At 46.4% G+C, this 18,482-nt stretch overlaps 1 protein-coding gene across 1 annotated transcript; it reads left to right on the plus strand.

Annotated features, from left to right (window-relative positions):
* Positions 1-11,642: 11,642 nt before the first annotated feature.
* On the plus strand, positions 11,643-12,620 carry LOC132328003 (E3 ubiquitin-protein ligase RNF113A-like). The gene has a single exon (XM_059847791.1). It carries the CDS (start codon positions 11,643-11,645, stop codon positions 12,618-12,620), a length of 978 nt encoding a protein of 325 aa, XP_059703774.1.
* The last annotated feature ends 5,862 nt before the right edge of the window (positions 12,621-18,482 follow it).

The raw sequence follows: 18,482 nt of genomic DNA on the forward strand, positions 1-18,482 counted from the left end.
GGCAATCCGGTCCGGGTTTTCCCCCAGCCGTATCCCAGGCCCGATCCCGGCGCGCTCTGCAGCAGAGATCCCTACAAATTCCATATTAACCCCTTCAAATTCCATATTAACCCCTACACATTCCATATCAACCCCTACAAATTCCATATCAACCCCTACACATTCCATATCAACGCCTACAAATTCCATATTAACCCCTACAAATTCCATATCAACCCCTACAAATTCCATATCAACCCCTACACATTCCATATCAACCCCTACACATTCCATATCGACCCCTACACATTCCATATCAACCCCTTCAAATTCCATATCAACCCCTACACATTCCATATCAACCCCTTCAAATTCCATATTAACCCCTTCAAATTCCATATCAACCCCTACACATTCCATATCAACCCCTACAAATTCCATATCAACCCCTACAAATTCCATATCAACCCCTACACATTCCATATCAACCCCTTCAAATTCCATATTAACCCCTTCAAATTCCATATCAACCCCTACACATTCCATATCAACCCCTACAAATTCCATATCAACCCCTACAAATTCCATATTAACCCCTACAAATTCCATATCAACCCCTACACATTCCATATCAACCCCTACAAATTCCATATCAACCCCTACAAATTCCATATCAACCCCTACACATTCCATATCAACCCCTTCAAATTCCATATTAACCCCTTCAAATTCCATATCAACCCCTACACATTCCATATCAACCCCTTCAAATTCCATATCAACGCCTACAAATTCCATATCAACCCCTACAAATTCCATATCAACCCCTACAAATTCCCTATCAATGCCTAGAAATTCCATATCAACCCCTACACATTCCATATCAACCCCTAAAAATTCCATATCAACCCCTACACATTCCATATCAACCCCTACACATTCCATATCAACCCCTACACATTCCATATCAGCCCCTACACATTCCATATCAACCCCTGCAAATTCCATATTAACTCCTACAAATTCCATATTAACACCTACACATTCCATATCAACCCCTGCAAATTCCATATCAACCCCTGCAAATTCCATATCAACCCCTACACATTCCATATCAACCCCTACACATTCCATATCAACCCCTACACATTCCATATCAACCCCTGCAAATTCCATATTAACTCCTACAAATTCCATATTAACACCTACACATTCCATATCAACCCCTGCAAATTCCATATCAACCCCTGCAAATTCCATATCAACCCCTACAAATTCCATATTAACTCCTACAAATTCCATATTAACACCTACACATTCCATATCAACCCCTGCAAATTCCCTATCAACGCCTAGAAATTCCATATTAACGCCTACAAATTCCATATCAACCCCTTCAAATCCCATATCAACCCCTACACATTCCATATCAACCCCTACACATTCCATATCAACCCCTACACATTCCATATCAACCCCTACAAATTCCATATCAACCCCTTCAAATTCCATATCAACCCCTACACATTCCATATCAACCCCTTCAAATTCCATATCAACCCCTACACATTCCATATCAACCCCTTCAAATTCCATATCAACCCCTACAAATTCCATATCAACCCCTGCAAATTCCATATCAACCCCTTCAAATTCCATATCAACCCCTGCAAATTCCATATCAACCCCTTCAAATTCCATATCAATCCCTACACATTCCATATCAACCCCTACACATTCCATATCAACCCCTTCAAATTCCATATCAACCCCTACACATTCCATATCAACCCCTACACATTCCATATCAACCCCTTCAAATTCCATATAAATAAATCCCTGTCAATTCCATATCAATCCCCATTGATTCCATATAAACTCCTATCAATTCCCTATCAATCCCAATCAATTCCATATAAACCCCAATCAATTCTATATAAATCCCTGTTAATTCCCTATCAATCCCTATCAATTCCATATAAACTCCTATCAATTCCCTATCAATCCCTATCAATTCCATATAAACCCCTGCTGATTCCATATCAATCCCTGTATTTTTATTTATACTTAGATACACTTCATATATCTGTATATAAAGATAAATGAAGATATATAAAGATATATAGATAGCATTTATTCAATAGATATGTCCACAGAAGTGTTGCTATAAATCATGCTTTTGTAAGAGTGAATGAAATTCACAGTTGAGATTTACATGCTGATGGAAAGGAATGTAATCAAGTAAAAAGTGTGCATGGGACCCCTCCCCACACTTCCCAAAAGTGCTGAAGGGGCTCTGGCATGGCTGGGAGGAGATGGTCCAGAGGGCAGGGCTGTCACAGGGTGGGCTGGGGATGCCTGTGCTGTACAGGAACACGGAGATTTATTTGGGAAATTCGTGCCACTATGGCCCAAGACACTTGTCCTGTCACTGAGCAAAGGTTCAGGTTTGTCTTCCTGAACCTCGTCCTGATGAAACTGCTGAAGCTGTAAATTAGTGTGTGCTGGGAAAGGATGGATTTGTGCACAACCCTTTGTGACTGGGTACTCCCAGACAGCACTGCTGGGGAGACATGCAGCGACTCAAACCCTGCATCTGTAATTTCACTGAAATTATGGGATGAGAGTGCAATTAGTGCCCGTGTCCCTGCCCACCGTTTGTCACAATCCAGTGAGGCATTGTGCCAGCATTTACTGCCTGCTCCCTCTGGAATGAGCCTTACCCTGGTGAGAGGCTGGTGGCAGCCCGGTGACCTGAGCCAGGACAGGGACAAAGCCCTCCTGTGACTGCAGCCACCAGCATGGGGATGCTGGGCACTCTGCTGCAGGGGCTGGGTCTGCAAGCTGCCAGAGCCAAGGGGCCAGGAGCTACCAAGACTTCAAAAAAGGGCAAGTGACAGAGCCCAGGACATTGCTCTGGCTGCCCTGGAGGACTCCAGACCCTGGCAGGGGGATCAGGGACCTTGGCACGGAGTCAAACACACCTGTGCCTTGGATTTTAGCCATGGAAGCAACTACACAGCTTTGTGTGAGGAGTTACAAGCCCCAAGGGTTTGAGTAGAATGACAGTGAATTTGTCACAGGGTGAAAAAGTAGAATTTTGGGGATTTGGAATGGGGGTTCAGGAGGCAAGATGGAGGAATCTGGGTGTGTCCTCTTCTTCTTCTTGTCCTCCATCTTCTGGGTGATGCTGGCACTTTTGGATTGGTTTAGAGCAGAGACAGACTGTCTAACACAGGTGATAGGGATTGGAAAATTATTGTAAATAAAGTACAGGTAGTTCTTAGTATAAAAAATTAACACTGCCCCAAGGGCAGGGACTGTGCCACAGCCTGACCTGCTGGACAGACCTCAGCAGGGCAGAGAAAGAATGGAATGGATAGGAGAAAATAAACAACCTTGGAAAGCAGAGACAAGGAATCTCAACTTCTTCTTCAGTCACGGGGCTGGGAGAAAAAAGACTTTTAAAACCTCGGGAGCCATTTCAGCAACAGAAACCTGAGAGGCAATAAAAGGTGTGGTGCCAGGAGACACAGCAGGAGCAGAGGAGCCAAGAGAAGACTTGCATGGTGCTTGGACTGTGAGGGGATAAAGGCCCACAGACCTTTGTTTGGGGTCCCTCCTCAGAGACAGCTGTGATCCCTGATCCAGGCACCCTCCTGGGAGCTCCCATTGTCCTTTAACAGCCCTGCCCAGGTGTGATCCCTGATCCAGACACCCTCCCTGCCTCCCTGAGAGCTCCTTTGTCCTTTAACAGCTCTGCCCAGGTGTGACCCCTGATCCAGACACCCTCCTGAGAGCTCCTTTGTCCTTTAACAGCCCTGCCCAGGTGTGACCCCTGATCCAGGCACCCTCCTGAGAGCTCCTTTGTCCTTTAACAGCCCTGCCCAGGTGTGATCCCTGATCCAGGCACCCTCCTGAGAGCTCCCATTGTCCTTTAACAGCCCTGCCCAGGTGTGACCCCTGATCCAGGCACCCTCCTGAGAGCTCCTTTGTCCTCTAACAGCCCTGCCCAGGTGTGACCCCTGATCCAGGCACCCTCCTGAGAGCTCCTTTGTCCTCTAACAGCCCTGCCCAGGTGTGATCCCTGATCCAGGAACCCTCTTGGGAGCTCCCATTGTCCTTTAACAGCCCTGCCCAGGTGTGAGGCTTCAGCTGTTTCTGCATCCTTGTGCTGTGAAGAAATGGCTTCATGGAAGGAGAGGCAGCTGAGACTCTGCTGAGGGAAACCTCAGCTTGAACTGTCACCAGATCCACTGAAAACTAGTCGAGTGAGACTCCTTAATGCCAGTTCAGAGCAAAGAAGGACATCATTTATTCAGCTTCCAGGGGTGATAACTGCTAACTTTGTGTGCACACAGGGTTTTCCAGCTGTGTTCCTTGCATGTTACAATTTGGGTGTGTTACATGCATGTTCCAATTTGGCCACTACCATAAAACCTCCCCAAGTTCCCAAGCTCAGTCCTTGCTTTGGCTGTTGCTGCATCCCTGAGCCAGATGTCTTCTCCTTCTCTTCCAGCTGTCCTTGCTGGAGAGCAGATTTTGCATGCTTTATTTCTCAGCTGAGAGTTCACAGGCACAGGAGAAACTGAGTGAAGCCTCAAGGCACCCACTCCCCCTTTGAACCTTCTCTACTCTGCTGAGATGATTTGGTAAGTTACAATTCCATTTCTATCTACAATCGTACACCTTTTCACAAGACCACAATTGATTGTTTTGTAAACATGATCAATAGCAAGACCAAGAATTGCTACAATTACAGCCAGAATTACAAGGCTTTCCAGTATTTTAGCCAGCCATCCTCTCAGTGACCATCCCCCTATTCCTTGGAGAATTTTATTGAAGCAATTAGTTTCAGAGGCCTTGTGGAGAGCATTGCTGTCTCCAGCAGCTTGCCACATTTTGTTAAGTTGTTTTTGGAGATCTTTTATGTTTGGGTTGTGTACACATCAGTGTTCTCTATCCAGTTTTAAATATCCACAAGCCCTTGTTCTTTGGCCAGCAATAAAGCTAAGACCAGGCTGTTTTGTAATGTCACTTCAATGTTTGCTTGTTTATAATTTGAAATCCCCTTTCAGTAGATTGAGATTGTTAGAGAATCTAACTTGGCAAGGAAAGAAACCGAGTTCTGTTTTTCAGAGCCATGGCTCCTGGTAAGAGACAACTCAGCAGGGCCCATTCCAAGATTGTGGAAGCTGAAGGTCCTGTCCATTCATGGGTCCTGCTTTACCCTACCCCAGTACTGGGCTTTTATGGGGCTTCTGTCCCAAGGTTAATAATCCTCAGGTAACTTGTCAGGTGTGGGGCCAAACAGTGGTCAGGTGGACCCATATCCTTTGGGGTACCCCAAACAGTGTAGCCTGGGGAAGGAACTTCCAGGGACTTAACACAATTTAAGGGTTGGTTTCTAAAGTTTAGAACTAATTTGGCCATCCAGCCTGGGGTGCTGGACTGACTTTCGTTGTTCTGTTTTTCTCCATACCTCTACTGACCCTTACCTGGGTGATTCATAGGTGTGATTCCCCAATCTAGGCTCCATCCTGCCTCCCTAAGTGCTCCCATTGTCCTTTTAAGGGCTTTGTCCAGGTGCAAGGCTTGCTTCAGAGAGCTTGACACTCTGATAATCTGAGACATTTTGGGATGTTTCATAATCTAACATAAATCTATCAGCCTGGCTGCTTGGCCCCCAGAGGCTGCTACAGCAAACTCTAAAGAATGTTGGGTGAGACTGTGGGGACCCTGTTGGACACTCCTTACCCCTTTGTCATACTTCCTCCAAGCTAGCAGATCTTTAAGAACACCATCTCTTTGTCACCTGCATCTTTGCTTCTCATCCAGCTAGTGGGTGACATTTGCTGTCCCCTTAGTCAGATTATTGCATTGAATCACCATCGACAGACCTGTAAGGACAATTCCCCAAGGAATGTGTTCCCCTGCTGATGGGGCACAGGGAGGCAGGCTCTAATGCTGGACAGGTTGCACATCTTACCAAAACCCTGGATAAAAGTCAAAATCCAATTTTCTTCAACCTAAAGACAATGTGATTCCCATAAGTTTTAGATTTCACTGAACATTTCACTGCTCATTTACAGATGTCTTCAAGGTTTTCAGCTGCAGGGGTCTGGTGTTTTCCACTGGCCACTCTGAGTCAGGAGCCCTCTTAATTCAGGTGCAGTGTGTCCTTTCACTTTCACAGCTGTTCTTGGAGTCCACAGAACTAGGTAAGGTCCTTTCCACGCTCCTGGAGTGGCTCCAGTTTCCAGGTCTTAATGTGCATGTGATCCCCAGGCTGGAATGAACAAACTGGGGTGTCCAGGGCAGGAGGTTCTGAGGGAATGATAAACTTTTTTAGCCCATTCAAGGATTTCCCTAGTGAAATGAATTATTGTTCCATTTCCTGATTTTTCAGTCTGTTTCTTGGACCCAGGGAAGGTTGAAACAACTCCCAAACATCAGCTCATATGGGCTCACCTTCAGGTTAGCTTGGGGCTGTGCTCTGGCTTGTTACAAGGCCAGTGATAACTCCTGTGGCCATTTCAAGAAAGGTCCCTGACATTTTTTGCTAATTTGTCTTTTTAGGGTTTGATTCATGTGCTCAACCCTTCCACTGGACTGCAGTCTCCATGGAGTGTGTAAATCCCAGTTTGCACCCAACTCCTCCTAAGCTGCTGAAACATTTCAGATACAAGATGGGGTTCCCTATCAGGTGACATCCCTGTAGGCACTCCAAACCTGGCTATGACCTCTTTGTGGAGCACCCTGGTGACTTCCCTGGCATTGTTGGTGCAGCAGGAGAAACTTTTATTGCGTGGCCAGAAGGTATCTACCAGCACTAGGAGATACCTGTCTCCTTGTTGGTGTGGTGGCTCAGAAAAATCAATTTGCCAGTGATCCTCTGGAGTGTTTCCTCTTTTAGTGGTCCCTGGAGGAGTTCCTTTTGAATTCAAACAGTAATTTTGACACATTGGGCATTTTTCTGTAACAGATCTGACAATTTTTGTCCTATGAGCACTCAGTATCTGAGTCTGCAGACTGGTCACCACAGCATCCATTCCTTTGTGGGTCTGCTGGTGTTTGTCCTTTACAGTTTGTAACATCAGTTGTGATGGAACTGTGACCTGGTGATTGGGAGTCACCAGCCACACACCCTCTTTATTCTGGGCTTTTAGATAAGCAGCTCATTTTAAACCTGCCTGACTATACCCAGGGCTACTTTCTGGAAATGAAATGGCTTTCTCAGGTATTAATGGCTTTTTCAGGTAGTAATTTCTCAGGTATTAATGGCTTTTTCAGGTAGTAGTTTCTCAGGTATTAATGGCTTTCTCAGGTATTGATTTCTCAGGTATTAATTTCTCAGGTATTAATGGCTTTCTCAGGTATTAATGGCTTTCTCAGGTATTAACTTCTCAGGTATTAATGGCTTTCTCAGGTATTAATTTCTCAGGTATTAATGGCTTTCTCAGATATCAATGCTAGGATGCCTCCTTGTGCAACCTCTCAAGCAGCTTTACCTGCAAGTCTATTTCCCACACAAATTTGGGAATCCCCACACTGGTGTGTCCTGCAGGGTAGCATGGCCACTTTGGGCAGTTGGATGGCATCAGGGAGGAACAATATTTCTTGTTTTTATTTAATTGGATGCCTTGTGCTGTTGATAGACCTCTTTCCCTCCATATAGCCCCATGGGCATGGACAGTGCTAAAAGCATATTTCAAACTGGTCCATATGTTTGCTCTTTTTCCTGCTGCCACTTCCAAGGCTCTCTGTGGGTTCTGCCCTTTGTGCTGAGCTGTCCATGGGCAGCAGTGCAGCTTCTGTTATTTTGGCAGATGAATTGTCTGCATAGCTGGTTTTTCACCTTCTTGCACAAGGCCAGTTCTGCCTGTGAAGAGCTCTGCTGGGTCTCCAGTGGGTGCCCCTTGTGGCTCTGGCCAGCCAGCACAAACCCTCTCAGCTCTGTCAGCAGTCATGGGCCAGTGGCTCTTCTCCTTGCTTTGGGGTGTCCAGGAACTGCACTGGGCTCACTGCTGTGGTTCCTTTAATTTCCACATCCTCTTGCTCCATTAGAACAGTTTGATGCTCTGGCATGTGACTCAGGGAAAGCCAATGCTCCCCTTCTGTCCTGATGCAGCATTCAAAGTGTGCACTACTGTCTTTTCTCCCAAATTCCTGACTCTTGGATGGGAATAGTCTCAGCTGTGCCTAACAGGCATCAGGGCCACCCATGGCTGACTTTTTCTGGTTGTTTCCAAAAGTCCCCCACAGGCCTCTTGAAGTCTCCTGCCTTCTGAGCCAGAGCTCCAAGGGTGAGGGGCTGTTGGTAATGCACAAAAAGCTCTCAGGGTTTGACAAGTCTGGAAGTCCTAAGGCAGGTGCAGACATCAGGGCCAGCTCTAGGTTACAGAATGCATGTTCACCCTCAGGAGTCCAAATCCAAGGTCCTTCCAAGGCCTCCTTTAAAAGCTCATATGATGGTTTGAGACCAAAAGTCTGCAGTTTGAGACCCACAATCTGCATCATGCAGCCACTCCTGAGGATGCTGTTAAATCTGGGGCAGTCACAGGCTGGAGGATGGCAGATGGCTTCTTCTCTGTCCATTCCCAACCTCCACTGTTGGGAACTGACTCAAATCCTAGGCAGGTAACTTGCTGCCTCATGATTTAAGTTTTTTCCTGAGATACTTGGTAACCTCCTTGGCCTGGAAAGTTTAGAGCACTCACACTCAATTCCATACATGTTTCATTAGGTTCAGTTTCTAGTAGATACCATCAGCATAGTGCAGGACCAACCCTTCTGGGCTCTCTTTTCTCCAGACCTCTAATTCTTCTGCCAGTTGGTTCCCAAAAATCATTGGACTGTTTTATATCTCTGCAGTAACACAGTCCAGGTAATTTGAGTCTTCCAACCAGTTTGGGGATTTTCCCATTCAAAGGCAAAAATGCTCTGACTTTGCTTATCAAGAGGTGTGCAAAAGAAGGCATCCTTCAAATCTATCACTTTAAACCACGAGTGATTTTCCCTGAAATTTTCTATTAGGCTCTTGATTTTCCTAATTTTAAAGGATCCAATTTCTGCCTCACCAGTCTTGATCCAGTTTTTAGGGTGACACTTACAGGCTGAGCTTGTTTGGAATAGCCTGGAGTTCCACTGGCTCAAACCAGGGATGCTACTGCATTTCCTCCTGCTTCTGGGTATTCCTCCAGAATTGTCTGGTTCTGGTGTTCCCTGCAGCATGAAAGTCCTTCCCTTGATGGCTTTAGTCTCAGGTACCAATAACTGTATTTATCCATCTTTAAATACAATCTGAGCCTCAAATTTACTTCACAGGTCTCTTCCTAAAGGAGGAACCAGATACTTAGGCATATTTGAAAATTGGTGTATTATCCACTGTTTTCTGAATTTAAGGAATGTCCATTTTCCCACTTTTCCTGTTGCACCAACAACATTTGCAGTTTCTTGGCTTAATTTTCCCAGGTTTGTATTTAATAGCAAGTAAGTGGGCAGAGTGTGTATTAAAAAGTCAATTTTTCTCTTCCCTGGATATTATAACCAGGCATTCAGCTGTGGATTGTGTCCCTGGTCTCCTTCATTCCTGGAGTAAGGGTAGGTCTGTTCCCTCTGTCCCCCTCTACTTCTGGGGGCACTCCTGTTTCCAGTGCCCAAACCATCTACAATCTGCACATTAATTCAGCTTCAGTCCCCCTAGTCCTGGGGCACTCAAACCCCTTTATTGACAAATGGAGTGCCCACATGGCACACAAAAAAGGGGTGAATATATGCTGGATGTTGAACTGTCAGACCTTAGTCACTCCACCCCCCTCAAAGGAACAAAACACCCAAAATTACACAAAAAGAAAAAAACCCACAGCAGCTGGGTAGGTGGAAGGAAAAGGTTTTTAGGGGCTTTTTCCTGTCTCAAGGAAAAAAAAAAAAAAAACTAAAAAACCAAGCTTGACCAAAAGCAGATGTGAACCTGGTGAATGCCTGCTGTTGGTCTCCTCTTCACAGCAGATGAAGCAGGGGGTTTGGTGCCCTGGCTCAGCTCTTCTGAGGTCAGGGGCTGAGATGGAGCTGCCTTCTCTGGCCAGTTCTTCTCCCACTGGTCATTCCCTCTGATCTCAGACCAAAACCAAGCTGTAAAGTTCACTTTGGAGAAAGCTAAAGTGATCACAACCTCTCCAAGGCCAGGGAAAGGGAAAAAAGCTTCTTGCCTGAGCTAACAGCAACCAAGCTGGCTAAGCAAAAAAGGAAAAAAAGAAAGAAAAGAGCACAGTCTGCACAGCACCACGGATGCCTGGGAGTGATGCTTTGAAAAAGCCCAAGGAAGAGGAGCTCACCCTCCCACGCCCTCCCCAGACCCACCTTAAAGATACAGCACCCATTTTGGGCATAAAACAGATGATCAGGGAATAGATTATAATAATGAAATCACCCAAGACACTGGTTTCCTTTCCAACCAGCACAGCACCAAAAAATGAAGTTACTTGAGTGAAGGAATAAATGGTTTTTTTTGCAAGTGTTGCTCATATTTGGATGTAAGAGGAATTGGCATTTTGAACATGCATTGGTGGCCTACTCCAGACAATATGGGATTCCACTGGCTCAGCAGAAACGGAGCTAGAAAAGCTTAACCCTGTAAATGGAAAGGATGTGCAGCTGTAGTTGGGGAATATTTGGACTGCAGTTCCAGAAAAGTTCTCAAAAGGATAGCTGGCTACTCCAGCTTGTTGCCCACATGGTGCTGATCACCATTGCTGGGGTACAAAGTATCTTCAGTTTCATTAGTGATTGCTGCATTTTTGATGTCTTATAAGTTTCTTTTGACAGACTGATATAAGTTTGTTGCCAGCAATTTTTACTGAATATTGTTCCCCACTGACCTTTTCCTTTTTCCCTGGGTATGGTTCCTGGGGATCTCCCTGAAGCCTGGTTGGTGGGAGGGATAAAGGTGGTAATCTGGAATATTTAAATTTAGTTGGGTTGTGGTGGTAGCTGGACCTGCAAGGGTATGGCTCTGAAAGGCAAGGCAGCCTTAGCTGAACTCACAAACCTGTCTTCAAGCCAAGCTTATGAGTCCAGCAAGTATGAAAAATAGTTTTGTGAAATTGTCAAACATTCAAGAATGCTGAACATCCCCAAAGAAGATTGTGATCCTGAGTGTCCAGGTTAAAATGTAAAATGTAAACAAAAGTATGCATTATATCACCATCTTCACAAGCTGTTAAAAGCAGGTGGGGCAGTGTTCTTTATCTCTTCCAGGACTCATCCCTGATAACTCCCTCCAGGGGGTTATCTGCTGTTAATGGGCCATTCAGCCTCCATGCAGGACTGATCAAATTCCATCATCCCATTGTGGGATGCTCCACCCAGGGGGAGGAGCCAAGCATTCCAAACTGGATATAACCTGAGTTGTGGAGCACCACAGGCAGCTTTACCTGCTGGATTCCCAGAGGACAAGAGCCACATAGCACCACTGGACCCTCAGAGGAAGAGCAGACCCTTCTCCAGGATCCCTGCTCCACCAGAACCACAGCTGTCACTGCAGGAGGGCTGCAGCCCCCATTTGATGGGACTGCTGCCACCACCCTGACCCACAGGCTGTCAGGTTGCATCCTGACTCAGTTTAAGTGTTCTCTGCCTTTATTTTCTAACCAGCAGCCCCGATGGCAGAGGAGAGCCGTGTGTGCAGCTTTGTGTTCAAGAAGCGGGTCCGAGGCGCGGGCGGCGGGCGGCGGAAGCGGCGCAGCAGCGAGCAGGACAGCAGTGGGGAGGAGGGCAGCACCGTGCTGAGGAAGAGGCTGCCCAGGGACACCCCCAACCCCATGGTCCAGAGCACCAGGTGCTGCGTGAGGCAGAGGCTGGAGTATGCACGGAGCAGCGGCGAGGATGAGGATCCTGCCAAGGAGGTTGGGGTCACCTACAAATCGACCAGGTCAGCAAAACCTGCTGGCCCAGAGGACATGGGGGCCACAGCAGGGTATGAACTGGACACGGAGAAGGACAAGGATGCCCAGGCCATCTTTGAGCGCAGCCAAAAAATCCAGGAGGAGCTGAGAGGAAAGGAAGACGATAACATTTACCGTGGCATTAACAACTATGTGAAGTATGTGAAGGCCAAGGACACATCGATGGGAAATGCCTCCTCAGGAAGGGTCAGGAAAGGGCCCATCCGTGCTCCAGAGCACCTGCGGGCCACGGTGCGCTGGGACTACCAGCCTGACATCTGCAAGGACTACAAAGAGACCGGGTTCTGTGGCTTTGGGGACAGCTGCAAGTTCCTGCACGACCGCTTGGACTACAAGCACGGCTGGCAGATGGAGCGGGAGCTGGGCACAAGTGACAATGAGAACTACGAGGTGAGCAGTGATGAGGAGGACATGCCCTTCAAATGCTTCATCTGCAGAGGTTCCTTCCAGAACCCCGTGGTCACCAGGTGTGGGCATTACTTCTGTGAGAGCTGTGCCCTGCAGCACTACCGCAAATCCCAGCGCTGCTACGTCTGCGGGAAGCAAACCAGCGGGGTCTTCAACCCTGCTAGAGAGCTCATGGCAAAACTGGAAAAGCACAAAGGGGAGGAGGAAGAGGAGCAACAGTCAGACCGTGAAGAAGATCCACAGTCGCAGAACACATTCTGTTCATAACTGAATAAAGCTTTGGTAGGAGGAAAAAACCCCAAAAAATGGAGTGTGGGGTGGGTGTATACCCCCCATGTAAGCCTTGGGGTGTTTTCATGTGTTTCCATTGCATTCAACATGAGCTAGCATGCTGACAGTTTGTCAGATGCAGAATGTTGTCAACAATGGCAGGGCAATCTACCCATGACCCTACTTGAACCCCAAGAATCAAACATTTGAAGAACATCAATAGCAGAAGGATGTGTGTTTTTAATGGAGATGGTTTTGAGTTGAACAGTTTCTCGTTTGTAGGGTTGAGTTGTAATTTGTAGATATATTTGGGATATGGGGACTTAAGGATTTTATCTATTTAAGGACATGGGTCACAAACCCAAACTAAGACAAACTCTTTCTTCTGTTAGTTGTTTGTTTGGGGTTTTTTTCTGACAGTTCTAAAGTTGAATTGTTTCTTGTTTGTAGTGTAAAGTTTTAATTTGTTATTTCTAAGTAGTGAGCCTGCAGCATGCTAGCCTGGCAGATTGTCTTGCTGGTGGTTTGACAGCTCCTGGATGATACATGGGATACATCCCTGCCTAGGGAGGCTGGGCTTGTCCAGTTGGGTGGGAAGCCTTATTTGAACTGGGCTGATCATCTGTGACATCATGCTGCCTTTGTCATCCTGTCTGTCACATTGCACCTGATCTGAACCTGCCTCCCAAACCCAACCAGCCTAGAAGAAAACAATCCCTAGGTGAACAAGGATAGGCTGGATTGAAATCTGCACAGGGACCCTCAGCCAATGTCATTCAGCCCTAAGTGCAGATGTATCATTAGCCAGGGAGCTGGATGGTGTTAAGACCTCAGCAAATCACACGTGTAAGCAAAGAAAATCTGCAGCTCCAATAAAAGGAGCTGTGAGAATAAACTTGAGGCTGTTTGTCACAAGGACCTTGGAGAGTTGTGTTGTTTGTATGTCTCAATGAATGACCCCCCTGTAACGCTGTCTGCAAAGGGCCCTGCAGAGGATGGCAAAGAACACTTTGCCCTTTTTAAACAGAGAAAGGGGGAACTGTCACAGCCACAGCTTGTGGGCTGTATAGATAAATTTGCCATAACAGACCTTAACTCGACCAGCCTAGCTGTTACAGAATAGAAGTAAACAAGTCCCCAGGATAAAACAATCATAGGTTGGGATTAACTCAAACAGGGACCCCAACCCATCTCATTCCAGCCTGAATCAGACAGCTAAGTCTGCAGTGAGGCCAGTGAGCTGGGTGGTGTTAAAACCTTGACCAATCAGATGTGTAAGCACAGGAATTTTGAAACCCCTATAAAAGAATTATTGAGAATTTATTGATATTATTGGTAAGCTTAGCAAATTAGCATAATTGACCAGAATCCCCAGTTAGAAGCACCATTACTGAAGTAACTCCCCCTCTTGTTTTGGCCCCCTTCTGAAGCCTCCCCTTTGCTTCTAGCTCCACATTGTTTATATCCAAATACAAGGGAAGGTGGAATGGCTTTGGTTCAGTGAAGAAGCAAAGTTGGAATAGGATTCCAGTCTAACAAAATACTGGAATTAGCTGAAGAAACTATATAACTGTACAGTAATAGTCTACAGAGCTACAAATATATGAAGAATTTATGAAAAGCAAAAATCTTTTGGCAACAATGCTATAATTGGATATTTGTGATGGTATAATTTGATACCCTCTATTAAATATATCTCTGAAGTTATATAAGTGAATATCAAAAGTGGGTTTGAGTCTTGGTGCCAGGTTAAAAGTATAAAATTGTCATCATTGAGTAAGAAATGACCCAGACTCACCAGAGGGTTAGTGTGCATGAAGGGTGTGTCTTTACTTCAGATCCTCTTTTATACATTGTTCCAGTACAGATAGACCTGGCTGGTCAATTAAGCAGTACATTCCACCTGATTGGCTAATTAATAAGATGCCTTTCTAATAATCTTTGAGAAAAAAAAGAAAACAGAGATTAGGAAAACACCACCTGCAGGTTGTTAATGACAATGAGCTATCATCGTTTATCTTCTACTGCCTAAAGTCTCTCAGGCTGATTCTTGGAAAACTTATCTGGTTTTCTCGCTCTGTGACCAGGCTATGTCAGCCACATCCCTTTTGTTTAAAGGAGGAGGCAGTGTTTGTAATCCCTGTGGGGGCCTTTGCAGGAAGGAGAACAAGCAGAGCTGCAGAGGTTCCTGTGGCAGTGCCTTGTTATCAATCAGAACCTCAATCGGACGCTGATTTAAAATGCTCAGAGAGACCAGATCTTGTGATTCCCTCTTACAAGAAATACACTAATGTCCTAGGGTGACGTTAGGATGCTGGTATCCCCATTCATGTGTGTAATTTATGCTGGATATTATGTTCTGTGCCTTTAAGACTGTCTCTGTAGAGTGAAAGTTTTGGTTTGGGCCTCTTATCAGCCACTCGGTGGGACATACATATGGCACAGTACATAGTGCTGCTTTTTGCTTTTTGCCCTGCTTTTTGCTTTGCTCTTGCTTCTGCTCTGCTTCTGCTTGCTCTTGCTTTCTGCTTCTCCTCATTAGTTAGTTTAGCTAAACAGTCCAAATTCCTTCCTGGACTGTTTCTCCTTTCCTGTTTGGATTTACCCAAACCTGCTCCGGACTGGGACCTGGCAAACACCGAGAGAGAGTTTACACCTTGTGGCTGCAGCAGCTGCCCCAGTGCCAGAGGGACTGGTAACAGAGCCACCACCCCAGGAGAGACTTTCTGAATTTGTCATCTTTTTCAGAGTGGTGAAAGAGCTGTGTCATCCAGTATTGTTCATTTTGTGTGCTGGGGGTGCTGTGCCTGTCAAATAAACAGGTTCTTTCCACCTCTCTCCAAGGAATTCTTCCCGAACCAGTTGAGGGGAGGGGCCCCTTTTTGGGGATTCCCTCCCAAATTTGCCCTAAACCAGGACAAAATTTGGCGCCCAGTGCATGGGGCTCGAGAGAGAGTGGAAAAACCCTGTTTTGAGTGCATTTTGGTTGCCATTACTCTGTGTCAGTATAAAGCAGTTAATAGCCATGCTTTTTGAATTCATAATGTCTATTGGGGTGAAGGCTTGCATGCATTTCTGGTCCCTGGGGTTTTTTGAGATCTTAATACCTCTATGGTCCCTCGGTTTATTTTCTTATCCAGGAATACCTCTAGCATTGTCCCATAGCTTTTACAGCAGAGGGGCAGGAGGTGGCAGCTCCTAAATTACTTATTCTAATACAATATCAATACTAAGTCTAATATAGTGACACTATATTAACTATCTGTATTAACTCTCATTAACTATCTATATTAACTATCATTAATTTGTTCAAAGAACGGACAGTCTTAGCCTGTCAACAGTCCTTTTCAGAAACAAAGGATGGAATGTTCACTCCCCACTCGTGGAGGGGCCATCTGATGGGTGGTTGACATCTTGATCATCACTCAGAGGTTGCCTGTTGGCCACATTCTGTCTTTGGCATCACAAATCAGGGTGGACACACCTCGCAGGTGCCCATCATACTCCAGTCTGCAGACCAGAAGACTTGTGGCATTCCCGTGGACTCAAAGCCACCATTCCCACGAGTCTGCTGGCCAGTCTTGGGGACACACAACTGAAAAGGCACAAGCTGAGCAATCCGAGTCCCTGCTGGAATAGTGACGGCGGGTGTGCGTGGAAGCCATGGCACAAATTTGACCTGAAAAGTCAGAGTCAATAACTCCTGGGTGAACAAAGATTCCGTGGTTGGTGACACTTGATTTTCCCACAAGCAGCATGCCCAGTCCTTGTCCCAAAGGTCCAAAAATGTCCAAAGGAACCTTGTATTTATGACAGGATTCTAAGATGACTGTGTTGGCAGTACGTACATCCGCGCCGGCGGAGCCCTGGGTGATGCCTCCGAGCTGGCTGGGCAGACCTGAAACAGCGCCATGCCCAGAGAAATCACTTGTGTCAGGGCACAATTCCCCTGTGCTCACTGTCCCATTTCCAAGCCTGCCAAAGGCTGGCCATTGGCATGAAATTCAGCTGTGCACTGCTCAGCAAAATGACCTGCCCTTAGGCATCTAGTGCACAAGGAGGCACCTGGCCATGTTGGTTTGCATGTTCCTTACCTCCTCTTGCCCTTATTTTTGCTCTTCTGTTGTCCACCCCCCAAGGGTATCTGGCCTGGCTGTAAGGGAGCTGTCAGAGCAGGCACTGTGTGTCCTACAGGACCTACCCTGGCACATGCATTGACCATGTCCACGAGTGACCGGCTGCCTGGGAGAGCAGCTATGATCATCCGGCACTCCCTGTTGGCGTTGCACTGGGCTAACTGCTTGCATAGAATCTCCCTTACAGCATCATCCTCAACCTGCTTCTCAAGGGCATCAGCAAGCTTCTGGACAAATGCCAGAAAGGGTTCATCTTCTCCTTGAGTTATTGTTGCAAACGGTTGCCCGGGGGAGGCCAATTCAATAGTTCTTAATAATGCACGAAATCCTGCCCTTTGGCTCTGCTCAAGAACGGCAGAGTCCCAGGCAGCCTCCAAATCAGGATTGGAAGAGGCCTGTTCTCCAAGGAGAACGTCCACCCCCACCTGAAACCTAGGATCTCCCTGAGGCAAAAGCCTGTTGCCTGCTGCAGCCCTTTCAGCAGCCTCCCTCCAGTACTTCAAAAAAATATCAAATAGCACGGGCTGGAACAGTGCCTGAGCTATATATCTAATATCAGATGGAAAAAGCAGGCCTGAGTTTAGCACTCTGAGAGCCTGCAAAACCTGTACGGAGCCAAGGCCATACTCTTCAACCTCATGTTGCAAATCTAGGGCCACCTCCCAGTCAATCACATTATGCCTGACAGCGTGTCCTGAATTTGAGACAGCTTTAGAGGAGCAGGAGGGGGAAGCTGGCGGGGGGTGTGACGTTGGCTGGACCAAACACCTGAGGGCAGGTGCTGACGATGGGCGTGGCTGGTACATCTCTGCAGGCTCCGTGGAGGACACAGGAGCTGATGGAGTGGCCAGAGTGGTTGTGACAGCTGCTGATGGTGGGGATGGTTCTGTTCTCACCCACGATGCTGGGGGGATCTTGAGTCAGGAACTGCAGCTCCTGCTGGCCGTGAGAGAGTCGGTCCCCGGAGTGCAGGGGAGGAGAAGGTGAGGCTGGCCAGCAGGGCCAAGTGGCTTTTGGGGCAGTACAAGGCTGTCCCCCTGCTCTCTGACAAAAAAAGACAGGAATTACCAGCAGGAAAACTTCCCTAGTTTTCTCACTCTCTGACCAGGCTGTCACATCCACATAAAATGCAATGGTGAATTCTAAAGTCTTTGGTGCACACAGCTGTTTGGTTTTAGTTGCAAAAGCTGAAACAAGGGTTTTGGTGTGGGATTAGGGTTCCTTCTAAATTTGATTTGTCATGATGGCTATACCAAATCTTGTAATTGCCTGGGTGAATTGTGAATTTTGCAGCTGTGGTTTTGTGAGGTTGAAGTCCCCCCTTGTGCCTTTTTGTGTGGTTTGTGTGGAACTGCCAGAATTGGCAGCTCCGAGTCCTGAAGCCAATTCTGCAGCTCTTGCCTCGTGGGATTCAGTCCCCTCTGTGCTGTTTAAGTCTCAACTGTGGGTAAAAGAGAAAAAAAAAAAGGAATTGCATGTTTGAGTACTGCAGGGTATACTATGAGTTTGTTTCTCAGGTGCCTGTGTGTCTATGTGTGAATAGGAATAGGTTGTGTGTGTTTAGTCTCACCAGTATATAAAATTGGAACAGCAATGCCTGTTCTATAAAAGATCTTTAGTTGAAAAATTGTTTTTCTTAGGTTGCAATGCAAGATGTAACCAAAAGCATGCATGCTGTTACCATCTGTTAAAAGCAGGTGGGGCAGTGTTGTTTATCTCTTCC

The sequence above is a fragment of the Haemorhous mexicanus genome, chromosome 5, assembly GCF_027477595.1.
Source record: "Haemorhous mexicanus isolate bHaeMex1 chromosome 5, bHaeMex1.pri, whole genome shotgun sequence".
Classification (NCBI taxonomy): Eukaryota; Metazoa; Chordata; class Aves; order Passeriformes; family Fringillidae; genus Haemorhous; species Haemorhous mexicanus.

Excerpts from the sequence above, each read along its gene's own strand:
- LOC132328003 (XM_059847791.1), top strand. The coding sequence starts at position 11,643 with ATGGCAGAGGAGAGCCGTGTGTGCAGCTTTGTGTTCAAGAAGCGGGTC.